General features: G+C 50.7%; 1 protein-coding gene across 3 annotated transcripts; it reads right to left on the bottom strand.

Annotated features, from left to right (window-relative positions):
• Positions 1-34: 34 nt before the first annotated feature.
• Positions 35-22,922, bottom strand: Cfb (complement factor B). Of its 3 annotated transcripts, XM_059244063.1 has the most exons (33): positions 22,714-22,845; positions 22,360-22,575; positions 20,648-20,833; positions 16,677-16,853; positions 16,501-16,599; positions 16,239-16,372; positions 14,067-14,205; positions 12,960-13,100; positions 10,409-10,498; positions 8,374-8,514; positions 8,159-8,253; positions 7,955-8,072; positions 7,683-7,848; positions 7,500-7,576; positions 7,278-7,369; positions 7,018-7,144; positions 6,698-6,706; positions 4,723-4,908; positions 4,457-4,630; positions 4,165-4,266; positions 3,928-4,064; positions 3,594-3,732; positions 3,110-3,241; positions 2,877-2,978; positions 2,664-2,801; positions 2,149-2,246; positions 1,647-1,764; positions 1,307-1,460; positions 1,127-1,203; positions 861-961; positions 647-779; positions 521-570; positions 35-241 (listed from the first exon to the last, which is right to left on the bottom strand). In XM_059244063.1, the coding sequence occupies exons 1-33, from the start codon at positions 22,757-22,759 to the stop codon at positions 86-88; spliced, it is 4,050 nt and encodes a 1,349-aa protein (XP_059100046.1). In that variant the 5' UTR covers positions 22,760-22,845; the 3' UTR covers positions 35-85. The 3 variants fall into 3 exon arrangements, with proteins under 3 accessions (XP_059100046.1, XP_059100047.1, XP_059100045.1); XM_059244064.1 differs by lacking the exons at positions 6,698-6,706; positions 7,018-7,144; positions 7,278-7,369; ... (12 more) ...; positions 22,360-22,575; positions 22,714-22,845 and adding exons at positions 5,413-5,646; positions 5,734-5,938; XM_059244062.1 differs by lacking the exons at positions 35-241; positions 521-570; positions 647-779; ... (11 more) ...; positions 4,457-4,630; positions 4,723-4,908 and adding an exon at positions 6,853-6,902 and having other exon boundaries at positions 6,271-6,706; positions 22,714-22,922.
• Between the last annotated feature and the right edge of the window lie 813 nt (positions 22,923-23,735).

Genomic DNA, 23,735 nt, shown 5'->3' with positions numbered 1-23,735 from the left:
TTCTCTTACCCCCAAAAAGATGTGGAACACAGTCTTTATTGCAACTGCTTTAATTGATCCTCACCCCCTCCTGGCAGAAAGCCCCTCATAGGAAACCCAAATCCTCATCTTTGAGTTTCTCCTTGAGCCAGGGCAGCACCTGGAAAAGATTGACGTGGAAGTCCCGGGCATGAGCAGGTGCCAGCGGCTGCCGCCTCTGGTCTTTGCAGACATCCACTACTCCCCAGCTGATCACACCGACCTGTGTAGGTGAAGGGGTGCCATGGGTTACTTGACACTTCATAATCCCAGAAAGCATCCAAGCCGACCTAAAGAAGTGCACTGGGAGCCCAGCTTGTACTGTCTTCCGTGGTGCATGTAGGCCAGACACTTAGCTTGTACTGGCCACTTCAACCACGGCTGTCAGATGAGGTGTGCCCTGTTCTGCCGCCATTACCAGCCACGTGCATCAACCTTTCCTTTTTATGGTGCATGCTGTCCCCTGGGCATCTCCCCACAGACTGGAAAAGTGAACACTCACTTGAATGAAGCGGCTCCTCTTGTGAACAATGAGAGGACCCCCAGAATCTCCTGTGGAAGAGAGAAGCTGTAGGGGAAAGACTGCTGGGCCCCATGGGCTTGCACCATAGCCAGAGAGCCACCTCACCTTTACAAGTATTGGGGTCAGCATGGGGGTCCACCCCTCCAGTGCAGAGGAACCTGGGGGTGACCACCGCAGAGACATCCTTGACTTTGTCATAGCCTGGGGCCTTCAGAGCGTCTCTCTCACAGCTGGCTTTCTGTAGGGAGAAAGGTGTGGTGACCAGAGCTGGCTCGTGAAGGACCAGCCCTAGGTGGCCTCTCTAGGAGCCCCTTCTCACCTTGTCCCCATTCTTGATGTAGACCTCCTTCCGAGTCAGTTTCTTCGCTTCCTCAGACACAAACAGAGCTTTGACATCCTTCACAGGGAGCAGCTCCTCCTCTGGACAAGTGACAGTGTCATGTCGGCTGTGTCCCCCCACCCCATGTCCCCTGGACCCATCTTAGGAGCTAGGCCTTGAGTTGAGCATAGCTGTGCTCTGGCAACTCCCTCCTGTGGCCCCTTGTCTTGGGTCTCAGCCTTGTCTTACCCCAGACCACGCCTTACTGTGTTGCTTGCAGGTGGCTGTCAGAGGAAGCCGTAAGGCTCGGGTGGTTCCCTCCGTGCAAGGAAGACAGATGGGCCTGTCCAGGACATGGGGACAGTCAGGGGCAACAGACAGCCTGCCCTATGCCCTGTGCCTCCAGCCCACCTTCCTCAGCTCCTCGGGGACCTGGCCCCACTCACCTGAGAGTCTGGCCATACTTCAGCTTGGTCTTGAGCTTGATGAGGGCCACATCGTAGTCATAGAACTCAGAGATTCCTTCTGCCTTTTTCTCATTGATGTTGTAGTTGGGGTGGAATAGGACCTCTTCGATCTCCAGGTCCTGCCTCTTCCCTTCTGAGAGGAGAAAAATGGGTGTCGTGTTTATGTAAGCAGCCTCCTGGCTCTGGCCTCATGTCATCATTTGAGCTTTGTTTTCCCCAACCTTGGGGCATAAGGGAGGGGCTGTACTGAGGACAGGTGAGATACAGGTCTGCTTCCTGAGGATGGGCCTGGAGATGAGAATCTTGACTGCATCCTTACCCACGTTGACCTTGATGGAATGCTTCTGATCTTCTACCGTGAAACAGTGTGCTGCCGTCAGCACAAAGTACTCAGACACCACGGCCCCCATACAGTTCTCGTGTCCTTTCAAAGGGCGCTGGGGAAGAACCAGTGTCATGTCAGCCCTGATGTGTGTGGTGCTGGGGGTGGGCTTCACACATGCTAGGTCAGTACTCCGTAGTCCTAGCTTGACCACTCTCTAACTCTCGATTGCTGTGTATCCCTGGTTGACCTCAAACTCAAGGTAGTTCTGCTTCCACTTCCAGCTGCTGGGGGCACCCCCACGTGCACCTTGCCCAGCTTCCTCTTTCCGTTTTCAGATAGTTTCATAAGTTACCGGTGCCGACCTTGAACTCACTGTGGCCCAAGCAGGCTGTGAATCTCAGCCCTGCCTCAGCTTCCTGAACAGCTGGGATTACGGACCTTGCTAGTGTGGGCATTTCATCTCTCTCCCACAAGTCCCCACTGCTGGAATGCTCACCGTGACTGAGATCTTGGCCTGCCATGGTTGCTTGTGATAATCACTGCCTTTCTTGTGCTCCCACACCATGCCGCAGAGGCTCAGAGATTGGCTTTCGTCTGGCAAAGGAAGAGAATGCAGAAGGCGCAAGTCATGGCAGCCATCTTTGTCAGATCCCTGCCTGTCTGTGGGGAGCAGAGGCCCCCGAGAGGAGGAAGAGGGAAGTGGTTCCTTGTGTTAGATGAGGAACCCCTGTGGTGTAGTGAGAAAAGCTTAAGACCAGGCTATCTGAGGATTGGGCATTTTCAGCCCCAGTCTTGTGCTGACTTCCTGTCTTGGCCTCAGTTTCCACCTCTGTGAAGTGAACTCAGAGTTCTGTGATTGTGAGATCAGGAAGTGAAGAACTTCAGGAAGTAAGAGTAGACACTGGGATGGAGAGGAGGGAAGGGGGGGGGGAGCCAGTCTGCCAGGGTGAGGGAAGTCAGCAACCCCAGTCTGCAGACAGCTTCCCCATACATTTCCTTGCATCTTCCTACCAATCATTTGGAAGAAAACATTCTCCAGGTCCTCCATATCCTTGACTTTGAACACATGCTGCTCGTTGTTCTTTTTGGAAGCCAAGGCATTGATGTTCACGGAGTCCACCAGAGGCCCGACCCCAAACACATACACGTCTGAGGGAGAGAAGGAAAGGGTGAGGGTCCAGGCCCTGAGGGCTGAGAGTGATGGATCCCTGGTGGGTCACTCACCCAAATAATCTTCCCGGGGATTCTTGCGATCCCTGCCAATGTGCAGCAGGTCTCGGATCTCCTCAATGACAGTGACAGGGTCTCCACCCATGTTGTACAAGCCTGTGAGAAACATGGAGACCATGAAAGTGGGTCAGGGAAGCTCCACTGACTGGAGACAATCACATGTGGTCTTGAGGACCAAACACTGGCATAGGAGATGGGAGGATGATAGGGTAGGAGAAAGGTCTCACCATCGGTCATAATGATGATGACATGGCGGGTTCGATTCCAGCCTTCGGGTGGGACATCCTCCGCCCAGCTCATCATGCTATATACAGCCTGGAGAGCCTTCTTGGTGTTGGTCCCTGACTTCAACTTGTGGTCTGTAGAGAGGAAGAGGTCATCCCTTTGCCTGATCCTCCAAGCCACTCTTGAGCCCCAGAAGTCTATGACAACTGAGATCCCACATTCTTTAACTTTCCTTTTTTAGGGTTTTGCTTCGCTATGTAGACCATGCTGGCCTTGAACCCACAAAGATCCATCTGCTTTTTGAATGTTGGGATTAAAGGCATGTGGCACCAAGCCCAGCCGATCTTTAACTTTCAGTTTGTTACCCACATGCCCTTGGCTCTCCCAGCAATCTCAAGGGCACTTTTGGTAAACTGATAGTCTGTACCATCTGACCACCGTAACCCCAAGGTGCACCTCCCAGCTTTCCCTTCCCTGACCTCTGACCTTCGTAGCTGATTTGGTTGAGCTTCTCAGTGACCCAGTCGGCATCACTGCTCTTTTCATCAGACACTCTGACCAAGACTTTGGGGACCGTGGCATAGGTTATCAGACCATATCGTGGCCTCACCCCATAACTCGCCACCTGTGAGTTAAAAGAACATTGTGTCATGGAGGATTCAGCCTACCATTGAGACAGGGAGGGCCAGAGTGAGGCTCAAGGGTTACCCATCAGGAAGGGGGCTGGAGGACAGCAGGGTCTGGACCTGAGGATCTGGGGACACAGGAGAGGTCCAGACAAGGTCCCCTCATTTCAAAGGGAGGGAAAGCTCTGCTCTACCTTCTCAATCAAGTTAGTGAGGCACCGCTTGGCCCCTGTGAAGTTGCTGGCCCCGATGCTTTCTGATCCATCCAGCACCAGGTAGATATTCATGGAGCCCGAGGGATCCAGGACAATCTTCCTCTGCTGGTGTTCACCTGGGTGCCATCAGACACTCAGCTTCTGGCATGCATAGTCCCGGGCAGGTCATCCACCCTTCCCCAGGGTCCTGCCCAACCTCCTTCCTTGTCCTCAAACCTGGACTGTGCCCATCCTCAGCATCAACTCCTTCTATGGTCTCTGTCAGGGAGGACAGGAATGCTTCGGCCACCTCTTGAGGGGTGTCATACATGAAGGAGTCTAGGGGTGGTCAGAGAGCGGGTCAGATGTCTGGAGTGCTGAGGACACACTGACAGGGTGCTGGGAGAATTTAGAAAACTGGCAGGGAGGTTTGAGAGGCGTGAGGAAAGAACTAAGGTAAGGTGGTGAGAAGCGTCCTAGTGTAGAGACAGCAGGGAGGAGCTGACCCAGGGAGCAGGTCAAGAGTCACCTTGGCAGGAAGGCTCCGTCCCACTCCATAAGCCTCCTTCCTGGCATATTCGCTGCTGGGAGCCACGCAGGACAAGTCCCCGGCTGCAGTGATAAGTAACAGTGTCTTCAAGGCGGTACTGGCTGCCCACCTTCCTTGTGCCAATGGGAATACCCGGGTTGGGACAGTATCCCGCTGCAGAGACATGAGGACAGTTGGAGTGCCCATACATTCCCAGGGTGAAGCCCTCAGGGAGAGGGTGAAGTCAGGGGTGACCCACGTCTCACCTCCATCATCACAGATGGCTGTTTGTCCATCCCACCGGCCATTCGCTTGGCAGGTGCGGTTAGCAGAGCCCCGGAGAGTGTAACCATCATAGCATTGAAAAGAAATCTGGTCACTCAGGTTGTAGAAGGGAGACCGGGGCCAGTACTCCCCATTTTCAAAGTCCTGTGGCCGTGGGCAGCGTATCGCTTTAGGAAAGACAGGTAAAAGTCACCGAGGGCCGTTTTTAGGTACTTCATGTCACTGAGAAACAGTGCCTGCCAGTCCCCTCAACCTGCTGCCCCTCCTCTTGTGTTTTGGGATTGTTTTGTTTTGAGACAAGGTCTCATGTAGCCCAGGCTGGCTTCAAACTCACTATGAAGCTGAAGATGACTGAGCTTCTGACCTCCTGCCCTGCCTCCTGAGTGCTGGGATTACAGGCGTGCACCTGTTTCATGTAGTAGTGCTGCTTTGCTCATGCTGGGCAAGCGCTCCACCAACTGAGCCACATTCCTAGACACCCTCCCCCTATTTCTCAGTATTGTTTTCCCTACCAGGGCTGCCCGACATGAGGAAACACTTCCCACATGCACCCTCAGAGGTGTGCCCACTGCTCAGCCTGCTGGTCACACAGCTCCAACGTTACCAAGCACTGAGCAGCCTCCACCTGCTCTGTCCCTGCCGCCCACTGCTCACACTCTCAAGCCTCCAACCTCTGCATTCTGCCTTCTTGACAGTCTTTTGGTCTCTGGTCTGCAGGGCGCTCCAGGAGCCTGTGGATCTGCAGGTTCTGGTCTGTACGGGGTACGGGTAGAAGCCAGAGGGACACAGGTACTCCAGGGCCTGGCCACCTTGAAGAAGCTGGAAGGTGCCGCCTTTGATTTCTACTCCTTCCAGGGAGCAGGAGACCTGGGGCCGGGCTGCAAGCACTGGAGTCGTGCTCACACCTGAGGAGAAAGGCTGGTGAAGCCTGGCCCCAGAAGGCCCAGGACAGATGCTAGGGACAAAAGGAAGATGGGGTGTCCTTTGCTTACCTCCAGAGGAGAGACCTACAACCAAGAGGACCAGGCAGAGTTGAGGACTCCGATTGTACCCCATCATCATGGAGAGCAAAAGAGAGGCCAGTGGCCGAAAGCCCTCTCCAGTTCACTCTGGGTGTCTACTTGGCTCGCTGTCCAAACTGAAACTGTAACGCTGGGCCTGGCTACGCCCCTTCCCACTGGCCCTGGCCTTTTATGCAATCTGCTCTGGCACCTGCAGTTTGGTGCCTGCCCCACACAGGCACTGCTTTCCCGGAACATTCACAAAGGAGGGCCCCTGCTGAGCTGCCAAATGAGGAAACAGAAACCATCCCAGCCTCACTCTTTACTGACCAGGGGCCAGAATTTCCCTTTCAAAGCTCCTCCTTAGCCCCCAGACCCTCCTAACAAGCCCAGACCACCCCCTTAGAGGCCAGCTTCCCATGGATTGTGTGATGGGGCAGAGTCCAGCCGCTGTTTGTGCAGCAGGGTCTCTGACCTTCCTGGAATCTCCCTGGCCTCCCCACCCCCAAGACATAAGACAGGCAGATGTGGAAATCCCTGGTTTTTATTTAATTTCCTAACTGGGAAATTCCATGTGAGAATGAAAAGCACAAGTCCTGCACTCTAGGGAGAGGTTTGCACACAGGCAGGGCAGGGAGGGCAGACAGTGGTCCCTGTGCAACCCTGGGGATTCCCCAGCTTTTGCCACTGTCTCTGGATTCCTGGGGCCCAGAATGTATGTACCCAGGAAGGAGGACACTCAGAGGCAGGAGACAGGAAGGTCAGAACAGTAAAGGAGCCAAGAACCATGTTAAAGCGGCAAAAAGTTCAGGACGCCATCCAGGTGCTGCCTCAGCCAGGGCTGCAGGCGGAAGAGATTGATGTGGAAGTCTCTCGGCAGAATCCCCTGGGGAGGCTTCCTGCGGGAGTTTTTGTTCGGGGAACTGAAACAAGGGTCATAAAGACCCCAGCTCACCAGGCCCACCTGGGGAAAGAACAACAAGGTTGGATATCGTGGCAGCCGCACTCCAAGACTCAACCTGTCTGGTCCCTCAACGGCTCCCACCTGACCCAGCAAGAACGACTTGTACCCCGCCTGGCAGCCAGCCCCCTCCAAGTCCTGCTTCCCACCTGGAAGAACCTGTATCTCCGCTCAAGGAAAACCGCGCCCCCAGACTCTCCTGCAGGGAAAGAAGGGACAAGAGACATTGTCACCCAGGGCAGCACACTAGTATCCCAAGTGTGTGCTGGCGACACCAGAGCTTCTCCCTGGGAGCAGAGGAGCGGGCTTCTTACCTCTGCAGGGATTGTCCTCATCCTGCATGCCGCTGCACAGGAACTGGTCTGTCACTATCTCACTGATGTTTGTCAAGCCGGGGAAGATGTTTTTGTTTTCGGAGACGGCCTTGATACAGCTTATCCACTTCAGTGTGGGGAGCAGGAGAAAAGAACACGGCCAGGAGACATTAGGCAGACCAGCAAAACCCTGGAGAAGGGGAGGCTCCAGGCAGGGTTGGACATACTGTCCCCCAGGGGGTCCCTTACTGATCTCTCACCTCAGGTCCTGTCCTGAGGTTAATGTTCAGTTTGTTCCCATTCAAAGCCACAAAATGTGCAGGAACTTTCTGCTGATTCAGAAGTTCTGTCTCTGCCATCGGGGTGAAGGCAGGGTGAGTACAGAGCCGGTGCACCCAGCTTGAGGACTGCAGCCCAGGCCCTGCCAGCACACCCAAGCTCTGGCCCCAACTCAGCACAAAGCTCAAGCCTTCAGGACTCACCATGGTCTCTACAGGTGCCACCTGGGGATCTTCGAAGAGCCATGTTGGCCTCCACAGTGCAAGGAAGGCAGATTGGCCTGGGGAGAAAGGTGAACGTCACAGAGGCCCATCCTCAGTATCCCCTCTGGTACTTCCCAGAGCACTGCCCTCTGTAGGGTGCCCTCCCAACCCGGGCTCAGGCACCTGGCATGAGTGGACATTTTCACTTTCTGGGCCAGCTTCAGCAGGGCAATATCATCAGCATAGAACTCTGAGATGCCCTGGCTCCGCTTGGCATGGACATCGAACCCAGGGGCAATCAACGCCTTCTCCACAAGGAATTCTTTGCCATGATGAGAGGCGGGATCCCCTGGGAACAGTGGTGGATTAGAGTGGACCAGAAGAGACCAGAGGCTGAGGAGAGACAGTGGTGACTCCGGCCTTGGGGTAAGGGTCCGCTGCAGCCCCTGACTTACCCACAATGACCCTCCACAGGTGACGGTCCTCCATCTGGGAGTCATGGAAGCAGTGGGCTGCTGTCAGCACCCACTGGTCAGAGATGAGGGACCCCCGGCATGTCTCCTTGCTCTTGGGCTGCAGGGAACAGACAACAGTCAGGGTTTGCTTTATCCGGCTCTTTTCACCTCTGTGATCCAAGCCCCGCCTCTCCTTCTGGATACCTTAAAGGTGACATGCCAAGGTGTCCTCTCCTGGTTAGAGGCATTGACCGACATGTTCCCCACCCCACAGATGGTGTCCGTGAGCTTGGAGACGTCTGTGGATGAAGACCAGGTGTGGAAGAGGTGGGTGATGGGCACAGGTCCAGGCTGGCACCCTGAGCCCCAGCTGACTCCACACTGCGCTCTCTGCTACAAGGGGACGAAGCTTCACTTACCCAGCATATGCTCAAAGACCTGTTGCACTGCCTGCGAGTCCTTCAAGATGAAGGCGTGCCTCTCGCCGTCCTTCTTGGACCCCAGCTCATTCAGTTCTTTCCAGTCCACATCCAGGTTGCCCACCCCAATGGCATAGATGTCTGATGGGAAGGAGGGAAGTCACCAGAGCCTGTGGCCGAGAGGCCACCCAAGACATAAGGCGGGTACTTGAACTCACTAAGCCGACAAAGACCTGAACTGGATGGACTCGGCCTCCTTCACCCTGTCTGACTTCCTCCTGCCAACACCACACCCCAACCCTGCACAGCCTCCTAGCAGCTCCTCAAACCCACAGGCACATTCTGCTCAGGCCTCCGCTCCAGCAGCACCTCCGGCTGGGGTATTCTCCCCCAGATGTCCACACAGCTCTTCTTCAGCAAGGTCTTCTACATCTGCAATGCCCCCGACACTCCCATGCCCTCCCCACTTGACTTCACGTCATGGCACTGGGTACCTATCACTCGCATGCTCAACAACTGCCCTGTTTACTTTCTGTATTGCCTACAGTGGGTAGAATTGTGTTTCCCAGAAGAACGTGTTCAAGTTTATTGTGAATGTGACCTGCATTAGAAACAGCGTTTTGGGCCGGGTGGTGGTGGCACACACCTTTAATCCCAGGATTCGGGAGGCAGAGGCAGGCAGATCTCTATGAGTTCGAGGCCAGCCTGGTCTACAGAGCAAGATCCAGGGCAGGCACCAAAACTACACAGAGAAACCCTGTCTTGAAAACAAAAGAAAAAGAAAAAGAAACAGGGTTTTTTGGGGGTGGAGTGGGGGGGTTGAGACAGGATTTCTCTGTGTAGCCCTGCCTATCCTGGAACTCTCTCTGTAGCCCAGGCTAGCCTCCAACTCACAGAGATCCACCTGCTTCTGCCTCTCAAGTGCTGGAATCAAAGGCGTGCGCCACCACCAGGGAAACAGTCTTTTTTCCTGGTATTACCAGCACTCAGAAAGTGGAGGCAGGAAGATCAGGAGTTCAAAGCCAGCCTCAGGTACCTAGTGAGTTGGAGGCCAGCCCGGGCCTGTCCCTAAAATAAAACAAAAGAGGACTGGAGAGCTGGTTCAGCTGCCAAGAATGCTTGCTGCTCTTCCAGAGGACCTGAGTTCGTCCCCAGCACCCGCTGCCTGAACTCCAGCTCCAGGAGGCAATGCCCTCTTCTAGCCTGCAAGAGCACCCACACTCATGTGGCATACACTCACACAGACACACACACATACACAGAGATAGAAATAAATATATTTATAATAAAAGTAAACAGAGGGCTGAGGATAGAGCTCAGTGGTAGAGCACTTGCTTGGTAGGAACAAGATCCTATATTCAGTCCCTAACACTGCAGTAAATACATAAGAAATTTAATCCCAAACATAGTTAGCTGGACACTGTGGGAACAGGACAGAAATTGGGGTGAAGACAGAGATGGAGGTTGGGGTTTTGTGGCTGTAAGCCAAGGATACCTGTGGCCACCAGGCCTCTACACAGCAAGACCCTGTCTCCAAAAAAACAAACCAAGAGAAAAATTTAATTGTTTTCTGGTCATAGGTCAGTACACTTTGTGGTCACCCTAAACCTGAATGCTTCACCTAGGTGTCTACTGCTGAAGGGACACTGGAGGGGACAGTCCCTACTGGGAACCCAGGCCCATTCTTCCTGCAAAGTTTCCTGAAATGTGAGATGGTGATGACGTGGGAGCTCACAGTACTGAGCAGTTCTCTCCACCAGATCACATTGTCATAGACATCTTCCCCTACCCGCCTGTGAAGGCAGGCCCGATTGCATCACTCATGACAGATGAAGAAGCAGCCCACAGCTCTAGCCCTCTGGAGACAGAACTGGAGTAGGGACCATGGACAGTATGCTATCCAGCTCTCAACCACTGCCACACAGAAGCACCGGGAAACCCTCAGGGCTCAGAGCCAGTGCTAAGTCACACTAGAGCCCCGGACACAGGAGCCCACCCCACCCCTCCTGACATCTCGGATGGGGCAGAGCCTCACCCAGATAGTCGTTCCTGTTCTGATTGATGCTCAGGATCTCTCTGATGTTATCAACTGCTGGCTTGGGAGGACCACCCATGTTGGACTTTCCTAGAACAGAGAAAAGAAAGAATGCTCCATCTGGGTTGACTTCAGAATTTTTCACATCCCTGGAAACATGGGGAACATGCAGCCATTTTAAAATACAGCATTTGGGGCTGGAGAGATGGCTCAGTGGGTAAGAGTACTTGTTGCTCTTCCAGAGGACCTGGGTTCAGTTCCCAGCACCTGCATGGTGGCTCACAGTTATCTAGAACTCCAGTTCCAGGGGATCCAATGCCCTATTCTGACCTCCAAGGGCACTGGACTTACACATAACACACATACATACAGACAGGCAAAACAAAACAAACACATGAAGACAAAAAGTTTCTGTAGAGCAAAGGAAACAGCAGAGCCCACAGCCCACAGGGTGGGAAAGCCTTTACCAGCCAGACTGCAGACAAGAAGCTAACACAGAATTTACAAAGAATTGGAGAAATTCAGTACTAAGAAAATAAAACTTTCAATCAATAAGTGGGCAAATGAACTGAACAGACAGTTCTCAAAAAAGAAACATGAACGGCCAATAACTGTTTTTAAATGTGTTCGTTATCCCTCCTCATCAAGGAAATGCAAATTGAAACTACTTTGAGATAACCATTTCACCCCAGTCAGAATGGCTGACACAGCAAATCTCACAACCAATTTGGAGGGGATGTCGAGGGAAAGGAGTCTATTCACTGTTAGTCAAGATGCAAAGCAATACAGCCAGTGTGGAAGTCATGCTGGACAGTTCCAAAATATTAAAAATGGAAATACCACGTGACCCAGCGATTTCACTCTTGGGCATAGACACCCAGAGAACTCCACACCCTGTGGTAGAGATATTTGCACCCTCATGGTTACTGCAGCTTTATTCACTAGAGCAAAGAATTGGAATCAACTTTCTTGTCCATCAACAGATGAGTGAATAATGAAAATGTGTGTGTGTGAATATTATTTAGTCTTAAGGATAAGTTAAACCACAAAATTTGCAGGAAAATTAATGAACTTAGATTTTATAATATTAAGAGATGTCATATAATCTCAGAAAGAAATCATCACACGTCCTCCCAGCCAATAATTCTATGTGTATATGTAAACAAATGTACATATGTGTACAGTACAACACAATGAAAGGCGAACAAGAAAAGCTAACATTGGGGATGAGAAAAGACTGGATGAAGGTAGTGGACAAGGGCTAGGAGAGAGGAGAAAGCTAAGTGTTTTCTAGTTCTAATTCTGCCATGAATTCTTTGGTTTTGGTGATGAGTAAGAGAATAAACATATACTCAATAGTGAACGTGTAAAATCCACTGTGACTCTCTGCCGAGCGGTGGTGGCGCATGCCTTTAATCCCAGCACTCGGGAGGCAGAGCCAGGCGGATCTCTGTGAGTTTGAGGCCAGCCTGGTCTCCAAAGCGAGTTCCAGGAAAGGTGAAAAGCTACACAGAGAAACCATGTCTCGAAAAAACAAAAAAACACAACAACAAAAAAAATCCACTGTGACTCTCCACAGCTTCTGTTTTGAATGGCTACTCTAAATGTATAGAAGTTCACTGAGTTGTATAGTCTTCGGGTCTGGTTAATCTCAGGGTGTGTGTGTGTGTGTGTGTGTGTGTGTGTGTGTGTGTAGTTCGAGGCCAGCATGGGGTACTGGATGAAACCATCTCAAAACAAGCAGAGGGGGAATAAAGAGAAAGAAAGAGGGAGAAACTGAGGCTTGCCTCTGAAGCACATTCACTAAGAATTAGAAAAACAGAGAAGGGTCACATGACCCTGCACCAGGACCACACGCAGGTTTGAAGTATCCTATATTGCTCTGGTATCACATAGCCCAGAAAGATAGTCAAGGTTAGCAGCAAGTAACTGGGTACTCCAGAATCATGCGAAAGAATTTTGAATGCTTCCAACATGAAGAAATGATGAGTGGTTGAAGTGACAGACATGTCAGTCACTACTCAGGTCTGATCATTATGTACATGTGCTGACATGCCACACTATAGCCCACAGATACATGTGATGCCTGTGAAAGAATAGAGTGTGTGTGTGTGTGTGTGTGTGTGTGTGTGTGTGTGTGTGTGTGTGTGTGTGTTTTATGGGCTGGGTAAACATGCTTGTAATTCAGGCCACTCAGCAGGCTGAAGTAGGAAGACCATGAGTTCAAGGTCAGCCTGGGTTACAGATCAAGACGCAGTCTCAAAAAAAAAAAAAAAAAAGTAAGTAAGAAAGTAAGACACGGTGGCGCACATCTTTTATCCCAGAACTTGGAAGGCAGAGGCAGGTGGATCTCTGTGAGTTCGAGGACAGCCTGGTCTACATAGTGAGTTCCAGACCACCCAAGGCTGCACAGAGGAACCCTGTCTCAAAACCAAACAAACAAAAAGACATGATCCCCCCAAGCACAGAAAGACGACCAGAACACAAGACTTCAGAACCTATCCTGAGGCTGCCCACTATTGCCTCCTCCAGCAGCCAGGGAGACACTCACCGTCTGTCAGGAGGATAATGGCGTGGCGGATTTCATGCCATGCAGAGCCTCCCATGCTCAGGCGCGCCATCAGGCTATTCATCATGAGGTAGACACTGTTCAGAGCCTCGTAAGTGTTAGTGCCAGAGGCGTTTTCATGATCTGAAATGTGCCAGAAGAAAAACCTTTTGAAAACAAAAACCAAACAATAAAAACCCTCTACCTGCCTCCCAGGATTGAGGAGATTGCTCTGTTTGAAAGACCACCAGAAATGCAAGTTGTCAGAGTGTCTGATAAACTCAGGTATTTTGAATGACTTTTCAAAACATTTTGGTTTTTCCACCTTAGAATGTCCATTACAGAAACAGAATGGTGCAGGTCTGTAATCCTAGCAATCAGGAGGCAGAAGCAGGAAGATCTTTGTGAGTTCGAGGCCAGCTTGGTTTACAGAACAAGTTCCAAGTCAGTCAAGGCTACACATGAAGACCTTGTCTCAAAAATTAGTTAATTAAAAAAAAAAATGGAAACACTCATTGAGTAATCCTCAATCTAAAACGACTACAAGTTCCCAAGATTTAAAGATGGAGCTTCCAAAGAGTTTGTGGTGTTTCAGCTGTTTGGTGGCACCCAGGCAGGTTTGACACAATGTGCAGATGGGTAATGACAGGGAGGGTACAGTGTTGAGCCACAAAAAGCAGAGCATATGCCAGCGGATCTAGAAGGAGCTAAAATCCTGTATGGTGCGTTTGAATATGGACTTGTAGTGTGTCACGGAAGGCTATGAGGTGTGGAAACTGGACCCAAGTGCTCTAAGAATGAACAAATGTGCTTTCTCTCTCTCTCTCTTTCCCCCCTTCTTCTCCTTCCCTTCCTCCCTCCATCCCTCCATTCCTCTGTTCCCGATAAGGGGTCTCATGTAGTCCAGGCTGGCCTCAATTTCCATAGGTAGCCACAGACGACCAGGGAAATGGGAATTATGTGGTGCTGGGCTAGAACCCAGGGCCTCCTGCGTGCTAGGCAAATCCACTACCAACTGAGCTACATCTTCAGGCCCCTCCCCTCTGGAATCTCTGCAGCTGCTTGGTCCAACTCCTACTCTCCACCTCACCCAGCAGATGAGAGTCAAACCTTTATAGCAGACTTTGTCCAGACTGCTGATCACCTCCACCACATTCTGGGATTTCTCACTCACCACCGACATGATGGTTTTGGGCTTGGAAGCGAAGGTAATGATGGCAACACTGACCTTGATCTCAAAGCTGAAGATCTGGAGAGGGTAGGGGAGAAGGGGGCAACCATTGCGAAACCGAACAAGAACAGGTCCGAGAGACACAGAGAGCCTGTGCTGAGCCTGACGGGCAAGACGCTTCGTAAGGAACTCGGCCTGAGGAAGCCAAGGAAATGACACATGCCACGTATGTGCTCCTGACAGACCCCACCTCATTTCACCCACACATCAGCTCAGTGGGGGTCCGTGATGAGAACGCCAACCTCACAGGGAAAGGACTGGAGTCTTGCTACTCCAGCCTGAACCGTGCCACTGACGAGAGGTACAGGGGGTGCTGGAGTCACTTAATTTTAAGCCCTAAGACAGTCTTCAGAACACGCACACAAATCCTCTTTAAAATGCAGCTGGGGGCAGGCTGGAGAGATGGGCTAGCAGCCAAGAGCTCTTGTCCCACCTGAGTTCGAATCCCAGAACACAGGTGGATGGCTCACCAATTCCTGTAATTTAACAAATGCCTGTAATTCCAGATCTAAGGTATCCAATGCCTGTACTCTATCCTCTCAGGGCACATGCACACATGTGGCACACACACACACACACACACACACACACACACACACTAAATAAATAAATAAATAAATAAATAAATAAATAAATAAATAAATAAGAAGAAAATAAAAATTAAAAATAATAAAAATGAAATAAGATGGAGCTGGGAGCTGGAAATAAAGACAAATCCATGTTAAGGCAAGAGGATCAAAGTTCAAGATCAGCTAGGCAGTGCTGATGTGTGCCTTTAATCCCAGCACTCAAGAGGCAGAGGCAGGTGGATCTCTATGAGTTCGAGGCCAGCCTGGTCTACAGAGTGAGTTCCAGGACAGCCAGGGCAGCACAGAGAAACCCTGTCTTGAAAAATAAACAACAACAAAAAAAGTTCAAAGTCATTGTGGACTACAAGAAAAGTCTTAAAACAAACAAACAAAATTAACTGAGGGTCTGGGGGTGTAGCTCAGTGGCAGAGCATGTCCTTGGTATGCATAAAGGTCTAGGTTCAATTCTTAGCAGAAAAAAAATAATATACTTGGAAGAAAAAACTATCTTTTTATATGAATTATTGTTAAATACACAACTTTAAAAAAAAAGTGTTGGGCCGGGTGTGGTGGTACGTGCCTTTGATCCTAGCCCTTGAGAGAGACAGGCTAATCTCTGTGAGTTTGAGGCTAGCCTGGTCTACATAGCGCATTCCAGGACAGCAGGGCTATGTAAAGAGAACCTGTCTCAAAAAATGTTTTCTTGTTGGTGCTTCCCCCATTCCAGTGTGCGTGTGTGAGCGTGTGCGTGTGTGAGCGTGTGTGTGTGTGTGTGTGTGTGTGTGTGTGTGTGTGTGTGCACCATGTTAGAGTCAGCCTCTGATCGTGTTTGCTCGGTGCTGAGAACTCCAGGGAAGCTGCCCTGACAGCATACAGCAGTTCTGCCCCTGCGCCCCCTCCCACTGGGTCACAAACATGCCTGTGGCATCTGACTTTTTTTTTTTTTTCTATTCAGATTCCAGAGATCTGAACTGAGGTTTGTACGGCAGGTGCCTTTACCCACTGAACCATTTTCCAAGTCCTTCGTCGGTCTCATGCGGTCCGAGGCTGGCCATGAACTCCTAAAATCCTCCTGTCTCTACCATTCCTGCCTTGAGGTATGAAATTACTGGCTTAACAACAAGAATATGGCTTAAAATTTTTGAAATTATTGGCTTTAAAAAATTATGATATTTCAACAGGAGTGCCAGGTTCTTCTGGCATGCCCCATAGGTTATCTGGATAACTCTCTCTGGAGACCACAGCTGTGGATGACGAATCCCTGAAAAGACAGAGCTGTACTTGGCCCCTGTGTGGTGTCTCCTGGCACCCAGTCCGGTGCCTCAGACACAGCAGGTGTTCCAAAACACGTATGGAATGAAGATATGATCATATACACTGAACTCATGGTTCTGGTGGCCTGGGAAGATTTCCAGAAGGAGGTGGGTTGAGTGGGATTCCGAGCAAGGAAGGAAAGCCACCAGGCCTGGGGAGGATTCTCACCCTGTCCACCATGAGGGAGGCGCTCTCCTTGAAGATCTCAAAGTCTTTTTCTGACACACTTTGAGATGCATCGAGCAGCAGATAGAGGTTCAGGTGACCTGAGCGCTGGATTTGGATTCTACGGCCCAGATTTTCTGAAGAAAACAAGAGACAAGGCATTTAGATGCCCACCCACCCTGTGCTACAACAAAGTCACCCAGCTCCCAGCACCCAGGCAGCTTGCCTCTCTCCTGCTCCATCAGGCCCCTTCTCTAGTACTCACCCGTCCTCTTCTGGATGGGATTGGTAGTTCCAAGCAGGTTGGTGAAGGAGGTGCCTAGGGCAGAGGCCACATCCTCAGGGAAGTCATAAGAGTATGGCTCTGTGGGAAGAGTCACATGAGGGCCAGCAGGACCAGACCTGGGTGTGCAGTCCCAGAAGAACACTGAGGATACTCACGTCGGCAGATGGGCTCTGTTCCACTCCACATCCCGTTGCTCTGGCACTCCCGCTCCGCAGAGCCAGTCAGCACCAGATTTGAGGAGGAGCATTGGTAACTGACCTTGTCCCCAAGGTCAAAGCGTGAGCCTGTCCGTACTGTGCCCACTGAGATGCCCGGGTTGGGGCAGTGGCCAGCTGCAAGTGAGCAAAGACAGGTAAACGGGGCCTGGAGATGTCTGCCCGGCTCAATGCCTCGTCCTTCATGCCACCCTCAAAGCCACCAACGGTTCCTTTAGATGCCAGAACCATCAGACTAGAGAACGGCTGGAGACCTTAAATAGCCCACAGCACTTGGAGTTCAAGACCTCAGCCACCCACTGGGGCACTGCAGGCCTAACCCAGGCATCACTTGGAGTTCATAAACCACGAGGTGATTGCCGCACACCATGAGAATGGTCGACCCTCAACCTAGAGGTGACTCCAGCTATAGGGGAGGGTGTGGAACAGGCAGAACTCTGTTTAAACAGCTGGAATGTCCACTGGGGAAACCTTGGGTAAAGCTGCAGTCTGTCAACTTATCATTCCAGAGGGCAAAGTCCGCAGAGACAGTTCCCCAAACCTCACTCTTTGTAGTCCCAAGTCAGACATCACTCAGATACTCAACAAGACAATAATACTTTATGATGCATTTATAGAATAGAATACCATACAATTAAAAAGAGAACCATGGACTCTTATGACAACATTCATCATTCTCAAAAACAAAGTACTAAACAGAGGAAAATGAGATGGGGCTGGAGACATGGCTCGGGGTTCGGAGCACTGGAAGCTCTCTCTATCAGAGGACCTGAGCTCAATTCCCGGCATCCACGTGGTGGCCCACAACCATGTGTAATGGCAGTTGCTGTAAGGCATCCAACGTCTCTGGCCTCCATGAGAATGCACACATGGTACATTCGCACACATATACATATAAATAAAAATACATTTTAAAGGAAGCCAGATTAAAAAAAGCACACCCCACATGATTCCATTTGTATGAAGTGTAGGAACAGGACAAGGCTGGCAAGGTGGCTCAGTGGGCAGAGCCACTTTCTACCAAACACAACACGCTGAGTTGATCCTGATATCAGGCCCTGTGAGTTGTCTTCTGACTGCCACACCCACGCCACGGCACGATCACGCTTCCCTCACACACATGTGATAAATAAGGAGATATTACGTAAAATAAAGCAAAGTAAAGAACAGGTAGACCTAGTTAGAAGTCGGAAAGGGGTTGACTTATGGAAGGAGACAAGACAAAGTCCTGCAGTGTGGGTGTATCCTCAAGTTAGGTGGCATTTCATAGGTGGATTCATGTATAAAAATCCATACTTTAGCCGGGTGGTGGCGGCGGCGGTGGCGGCGCACGCCTTTCATCCCAGCACTCGGGAGGCAGAGCCAGGCGGATCTCTGTGAGTTTGAGGCCAGCCTGGTCTCCAAAGCGAGTTCCAGGAAAGGCGCAAAGCTACACAGAGAAACCCTGTCTCAAAAAAACAAAAAACAAACAAACAAAAAAATCCATACTTTGGCCAAGCATTGCTGGCACATGACTTTAATCCCAGCACTTGGGAGACAGACGCAAGCAGATCTCTGTGAGTTTGAGGCCAGCCTGGGCTACAGAGTGAGTTCCAGGACAGCCAGGGCAGTTACACAGAGAAACCTTGTCTCAAAAAAAAAAAAAAAAAAAAAATTCATACTTTGGGCCAATGAGATGGTTTGTCAGATAAAGATAATGGTGCTGGTGCTTGATGACATGCCTCAGCATATAAGTTTCATCCCTGCTAGAGCCCAAATAGTAGGAGAGAACCAACTCCTGAAAGTTGTCCTACACACACACACACACACACACACATACACACACACACAAATGATTTTTTTTTTTTGTAACAAGGTCTCATTGTGAAGCCCTAACTGGCTTAGAATTCACTCTGTAGACCAAACTGGCCTCAAACTCTGAGATTCCCCTGTCTCTGTCTCCTAAGTGCTGGCATTAAAGGTGTGTGCAGCTGAACAAATACATTTTTTGTTTTGTTTTGTTTTTCGAGACAGGGTTTCTCTATGTAGCTTTGGCATCTTTCCTGGATCTCACTCAGTAGCCCAGGCTGGCCTCAAACTCACAGAGATCTGCCTGTCTCTGCCTCCCGAGTGCTGGGATTAAAGGTGTGCACCACCACCACCCGGCTATAAATACATATTTTTAATTTTCCTACTATGAAGTTTGGAGTATAGCTCAGTGGTAGAGTGCTTTGCCTGGTAATCCAGAAATCCTGGATCCCACCCCCAGTCTCACATACAAATTGCATATTTTAATACAGGGAGATTATGTGTCAAATTTAAAATAAATTGTATTTACGCTTGAATAAATGGCTATTTGGGAAAGACTCCAGCATGGGTAAGGTGTCACTGTCTGGGTAGCTGGGTGAGGGAGTGGCCCTGCTGCCTAGCGGACACCGCCTCCTGTGTGATGGCGAAGCTGGGTGTGGTGGTATGCACTGCGGTGGTCAAGGCAAGAGGATCAGGAGTTCATAGGCGGTCTGCATTTGAAGCCAGCCTGGGCTACTTGAGACCCTGTGTTTGAAAAACAAAGTGCTCCAGGGGATCCTGAGAGGCCCTCTTCTCCCCCAACACCACTCACAGGGCTGCGAAGTACTCAGGGATGCCAGGTTCCGGCAGCTATTCAGGGAAGCCATGACTCTGGGAAGACCCACGTGGCTGAGCCAGGGCCAGGGTCTCAGGGGGCCAACAGCTACCGGCAGCATCAGGTGAGCTCTTCCCACTGCCGTCCCTCTGGTCCCTCATTCCCTTGGATGCTGCTTAGTAATTCCAGCCGTTAACCCATCCGGCACTCTGCGATTCCTCTTTCTTACTTTTTTTTTTTTATTTTAACTTTTATTTTTATGAACATTGATGTAAACATGTCAGATCTCCTAGAACTGGAGTTACAGACAGTTGTGAGCCACCATGTGGTTGCTGGGAATTGAACTCAGGACCTCTGGAAGAGCAGCCAGTGCTCTTAACGGCTGAGCCATATCTCCAGCCCCGATTCCTCTTTCTTACTTTTTATCTTGTTTGGTTTTTCAAGACAGGGTTTCTCTGTGTAGCCCTGGCTGTCCTGAAACTCTCTCTGTAGACCAGGCTAGCCCCAAACTCACAATTTTTTTTTTAATTATTATTGTTTATGTGTGTGTCTATGTGGAGGCCACACAAGAGCATTGGATCCCCGGGAGCTGGGGTTACGGGCGGGTGTGAGCCTGATGCACTGGGAACGGAACTCCAACTGCTGAGCCATCTTGACAGGACCACTATTCCCATTTTACAAATGTGAAAACTGAGGCATGGGAAGGTATGTAACCTGTCCAGAGGCTGTCTAACTTAGAACAACTGGAGCCACACACCCAGCTCCAGAAGCTAGGCACCAAGCCCAACATGCAGCTCCCCATCTCTCACAGGTCTGGTCTGTGACACTCCATGGGGTTAAGGACAAAGTGTTGTCTTGAAGCCTTCAGAAAGGTGGACTGAGCAGGTTTGGTAGCTCATGCCTGTAATCTGAGCACTCTGGAGACTGAGATTGCAGTGAGTGCAAGGCCATCCTGGGCTACGTCCTGAGCCCCAGTTCAACCTGGGCTGGAGTGAGTCCCCGAATCAAAGAAAGGAAGGGAAGAAAGAGAAGGAGAAAGAGAGAAGTAGGGAGGAGGGAGGAAAGGGAGAAAAGAAAAGAAGAAGTTGAAGAGTATGTAGAGCCGCTGAGTCAGATGTGAAACCTCTCAGCAATTGCCTGGACAGGGCTCCGTGCGGGTCAGTGAAGCATGGCCCACAGACCTCAACCCACCCCAATCCAGGAAGATTACTGTGCCACCACCAACACCATGCTCCTGTCTCCACAAAAGCTTCTGGGGTTGCAGCCGCCCGTCCCCACCCCCAAGTAGCCCAACAGTAAGAGCACTTACCCCCACTGTCACACACAGCGGTCTCCCCATCCCACATGCCGTTGGGGCGACAGTATCGCACAGGTGAGCCCCGCAATGTGAAGCCATGCTCACACTGGAAACTCAGGTTGCCACCCACGGGGTGAGACCCCAGCCGGGGGGTGTATATGCCGTTCTCAAAGGAAGTCGGAGCTGGACAGCGAACAGCTGGAGGGAGAGAAGGCAGGCAAGGGCGAAGGACGGCTGACACCCAGCCTAGGCGTGGGGCGGGGCCTCCTGTTAGAACCTGAGACTGTCAACTGGTTGCAAAGATGTGGTAAGAGCCTGGTGTGGTGCAGCCGTAATCCCAGCACGTGGGCAGCTGAGGCAGAAGGGTCACGGAAGCTCAAGGCCCGCTGGGTTATTTGGTGAATTTAGGCCAGCCTGGACTATAACGAAACCCTGTATCAAAAACAAAATCAGGGAGTGCTGGAGAGATGGCTCAGAGGTTAAGAGCACTGACTTCCAGATGTCTTGAGTTCAATTCCCAGCAACCACATGGTGGCTCCCAACCATCTGTAATGAGATCTGGTGCCCTCTTCTGGCCTGCAGTCATACGTGCAGGCAGAACACTGGATACATAATAAATAAATAAATCTTAAAAAAAAAAAATCAGGTCAGGCGGTGGTGGCTCACCCTTTAATCCCAGCACTCAGAGGCAGAGGCAGGAAGATCTGTGAGTCTGAGGCCAGCTACACAGAGAAACCCTGTCTTGGTAAACCAAGAACAACAACAACAAAAAAAAATCAGAACAGTTGGGTGTGGTGGTAGTGCACACCTGTAAACCCAGTACTGGAGAGGCAGAAACTGGTAGATTAATTACTGTAAGTTTGGGTCCAGCCTGGGCTACAGAGAGACTCTGTCTCAAAGCCAAACATGATGGCTCATGCCTGTGAGGCCAGCACTTGAAAGGTGGGATTGGGAAGCAGGAGTTTAAGTCTATCCTCAATGAGTTCAAAACTCACCTTTGAAACCAAAACAGGTAGGGTTGGCAGGCTCAAAAACAAAAGTAATTAGTCAAAAAAGGGCTGGGAAAATTAGCTCAATAGAAGAGCGCTGGCCAAGAATGAGTAAGACCCTGACGTCCAATCACAGCACCAAAGAAAACTCAAAAAGGAGACTGAAACATAAGATTGCTGTCTTAGGCAATTGGTTGAATACTTCCAACTTAGAGCAGTTCAAGCCCATCTGACTGATGCGTAGCTGCCCCCCTCGAGGGCTGTGGTCACCCCAGTCTCTCATCAAGGACACTTGTGTCCAGGGTGCTCCAAGGCATTCAGCAACCATTTAGAATGGACAACAATCCTACAGTTAATTTTACCTAAAAAAAAAAAAAAAAATTGTCCTTACTAAGGACAGTGGACTTTTTCTGGGTTTGTTTGTTTGGTTTGGTTTTTGTGGTTTTCTGGGGGCCTTTGTTGGGGATGGCTGTTTGTTTTTTGGAGCTAGGGTCTCATTTTACAACCCTGGCTGGCCTAGAACACACTATGTAGACTAAGTTATCCTCAAACTTACAGAGATCCACCTGCCTCTGCCTCCCTCCCTCTGCCTCCCAAGGGCTGGAATTAAAGACATGAGTCACCACAACCGGCTTTTTCCTGTATTTTGAAAGCCTCTCTCTAACTAGTCCCTGGGAACCCCCTGCTAATAAGTCTGACACTGGTGGGCACTTCCCAAAGCCCAGAGGGACTCACCTTTGCAGATTGCTTTAACCCACCGAGGGGATCGCTGCAGCGTGGATCTTGGGGTCTGCCACTGCCCGTTGCTCTGGCATCGTCTCCAGGCCGGGGTTGGGTAGCTGCCCAGGGGGCAGGCGTAGGTGAGGAGGCTCCCAGGGGCCCAGCCATGGCTGAGGGTGAAAGTACCACGGGAGATATTGACATTCTGCGGACAGGAGAGCGCTGCCAGGCCTGTGGGTGTGGGAAAGGAAAAAACGGGCCAGATGAGAGCGGGGCGGCGAGAAGGGGCTGTCTCGGTCAGGTGTGGACTCGACCGAGCAGCACCTGCCACGCCCATAGGGCCCCGGTAGCCTTGTTCCTGCCTCCTACCTGGGCACAGCGGCAGCAGGCAGAGCAGAGCCAGCAGAGGGGCCATGGTGTCAGGACAGGAGAACCGAGAGCGAGAGCCAGGGGAGAGAAAAGGTCATCTGACTTCCCCGAAACCAGCGCGAGCTGAGCAGGCTGCCAGGGAATCCAAAGTCAAAAGGCGGGGAGTGGCGGAGGCGTCGGGGCAGGGTCCTAGGGGAGGAAAAGAGAAGACATGCCAGGGGTTAGGGGGTCAGCTTTGGGGGCAGAGCCTTTGCCCTGCCCCCAAATGAAGATTCCAGGACATCAGAGTCAATGGATTGTGCACACTGCTCCTAAGTGGGTACACACCCAACACACACACACACACACACACACAAGCACACACAAGCACACCTGGCCTTGTGTGGATCATGTTAAGCACACAAACCCACAAACTCTGTCAAACATTATATTTACAGTGTTTCATTTCCTTTTGGAGTTGGCCACATGGATCTGATCCCCTGGGCCCGGTGGGGATCACAGCTTCTGAGGAATCGAAACTAATCTTTTTAGAACTTCTTGGCATATGAGAAGATTCACATTCTTTCCTGGGTCTTTCCCTGAAAACAGGATAAAAAGAAAGTCAACAGTTACTTGCAAAGACAGGAAGAATGCTTAGAACATCTTTTTTTTTGAACATCCAACAGATAAAATTCCCAACTTGCAAAAAGAAAAAAAAATTAGGGGTTGGGTATTCAAAAGAATAACAGTATTTTTGAGTTTGAGATACACTTTTTAATTGAAAAAAAAGCTTTATTCATACAATATATTTTAATCTATTTTTCCCCTCTGAGACAGGGCCTCACGTAATCTAGACTGACTTAGAATTTGCTAAATAGCGGAAACTGTCCTTGAACTCCTGATCCTCCTGCTTCTGTCTCCCAAGGGTGGAGGTTACAAATACTGGCTACCACATAGGACACCCAGCCAGTTTGTTAGTTAGTTTGTTTTGAGACAGTCTTACTATGTAGCTGTGGCTGTCCTGGATCTCGCTGTGTAGACCA

Source organism: Peromyscus eremicus, chromosome 16_21 (assembly GCF_949786415.1).
Source record: "Peromyscus eremicus chromosome 16_21, PerEre_H2_v1, whole genome shotgun sequence".
Lineage (NCBI taxonomy): Eukaryota > Metazoa > Chordata > Mammalia > Rodentia > Cricetidae > Peromyscus > Peromyscus eremicus.
Note: the sequence above shows the minus strand (reverse complement) of the source record. Positions and strands in the feature narration are given on the sequence as shown.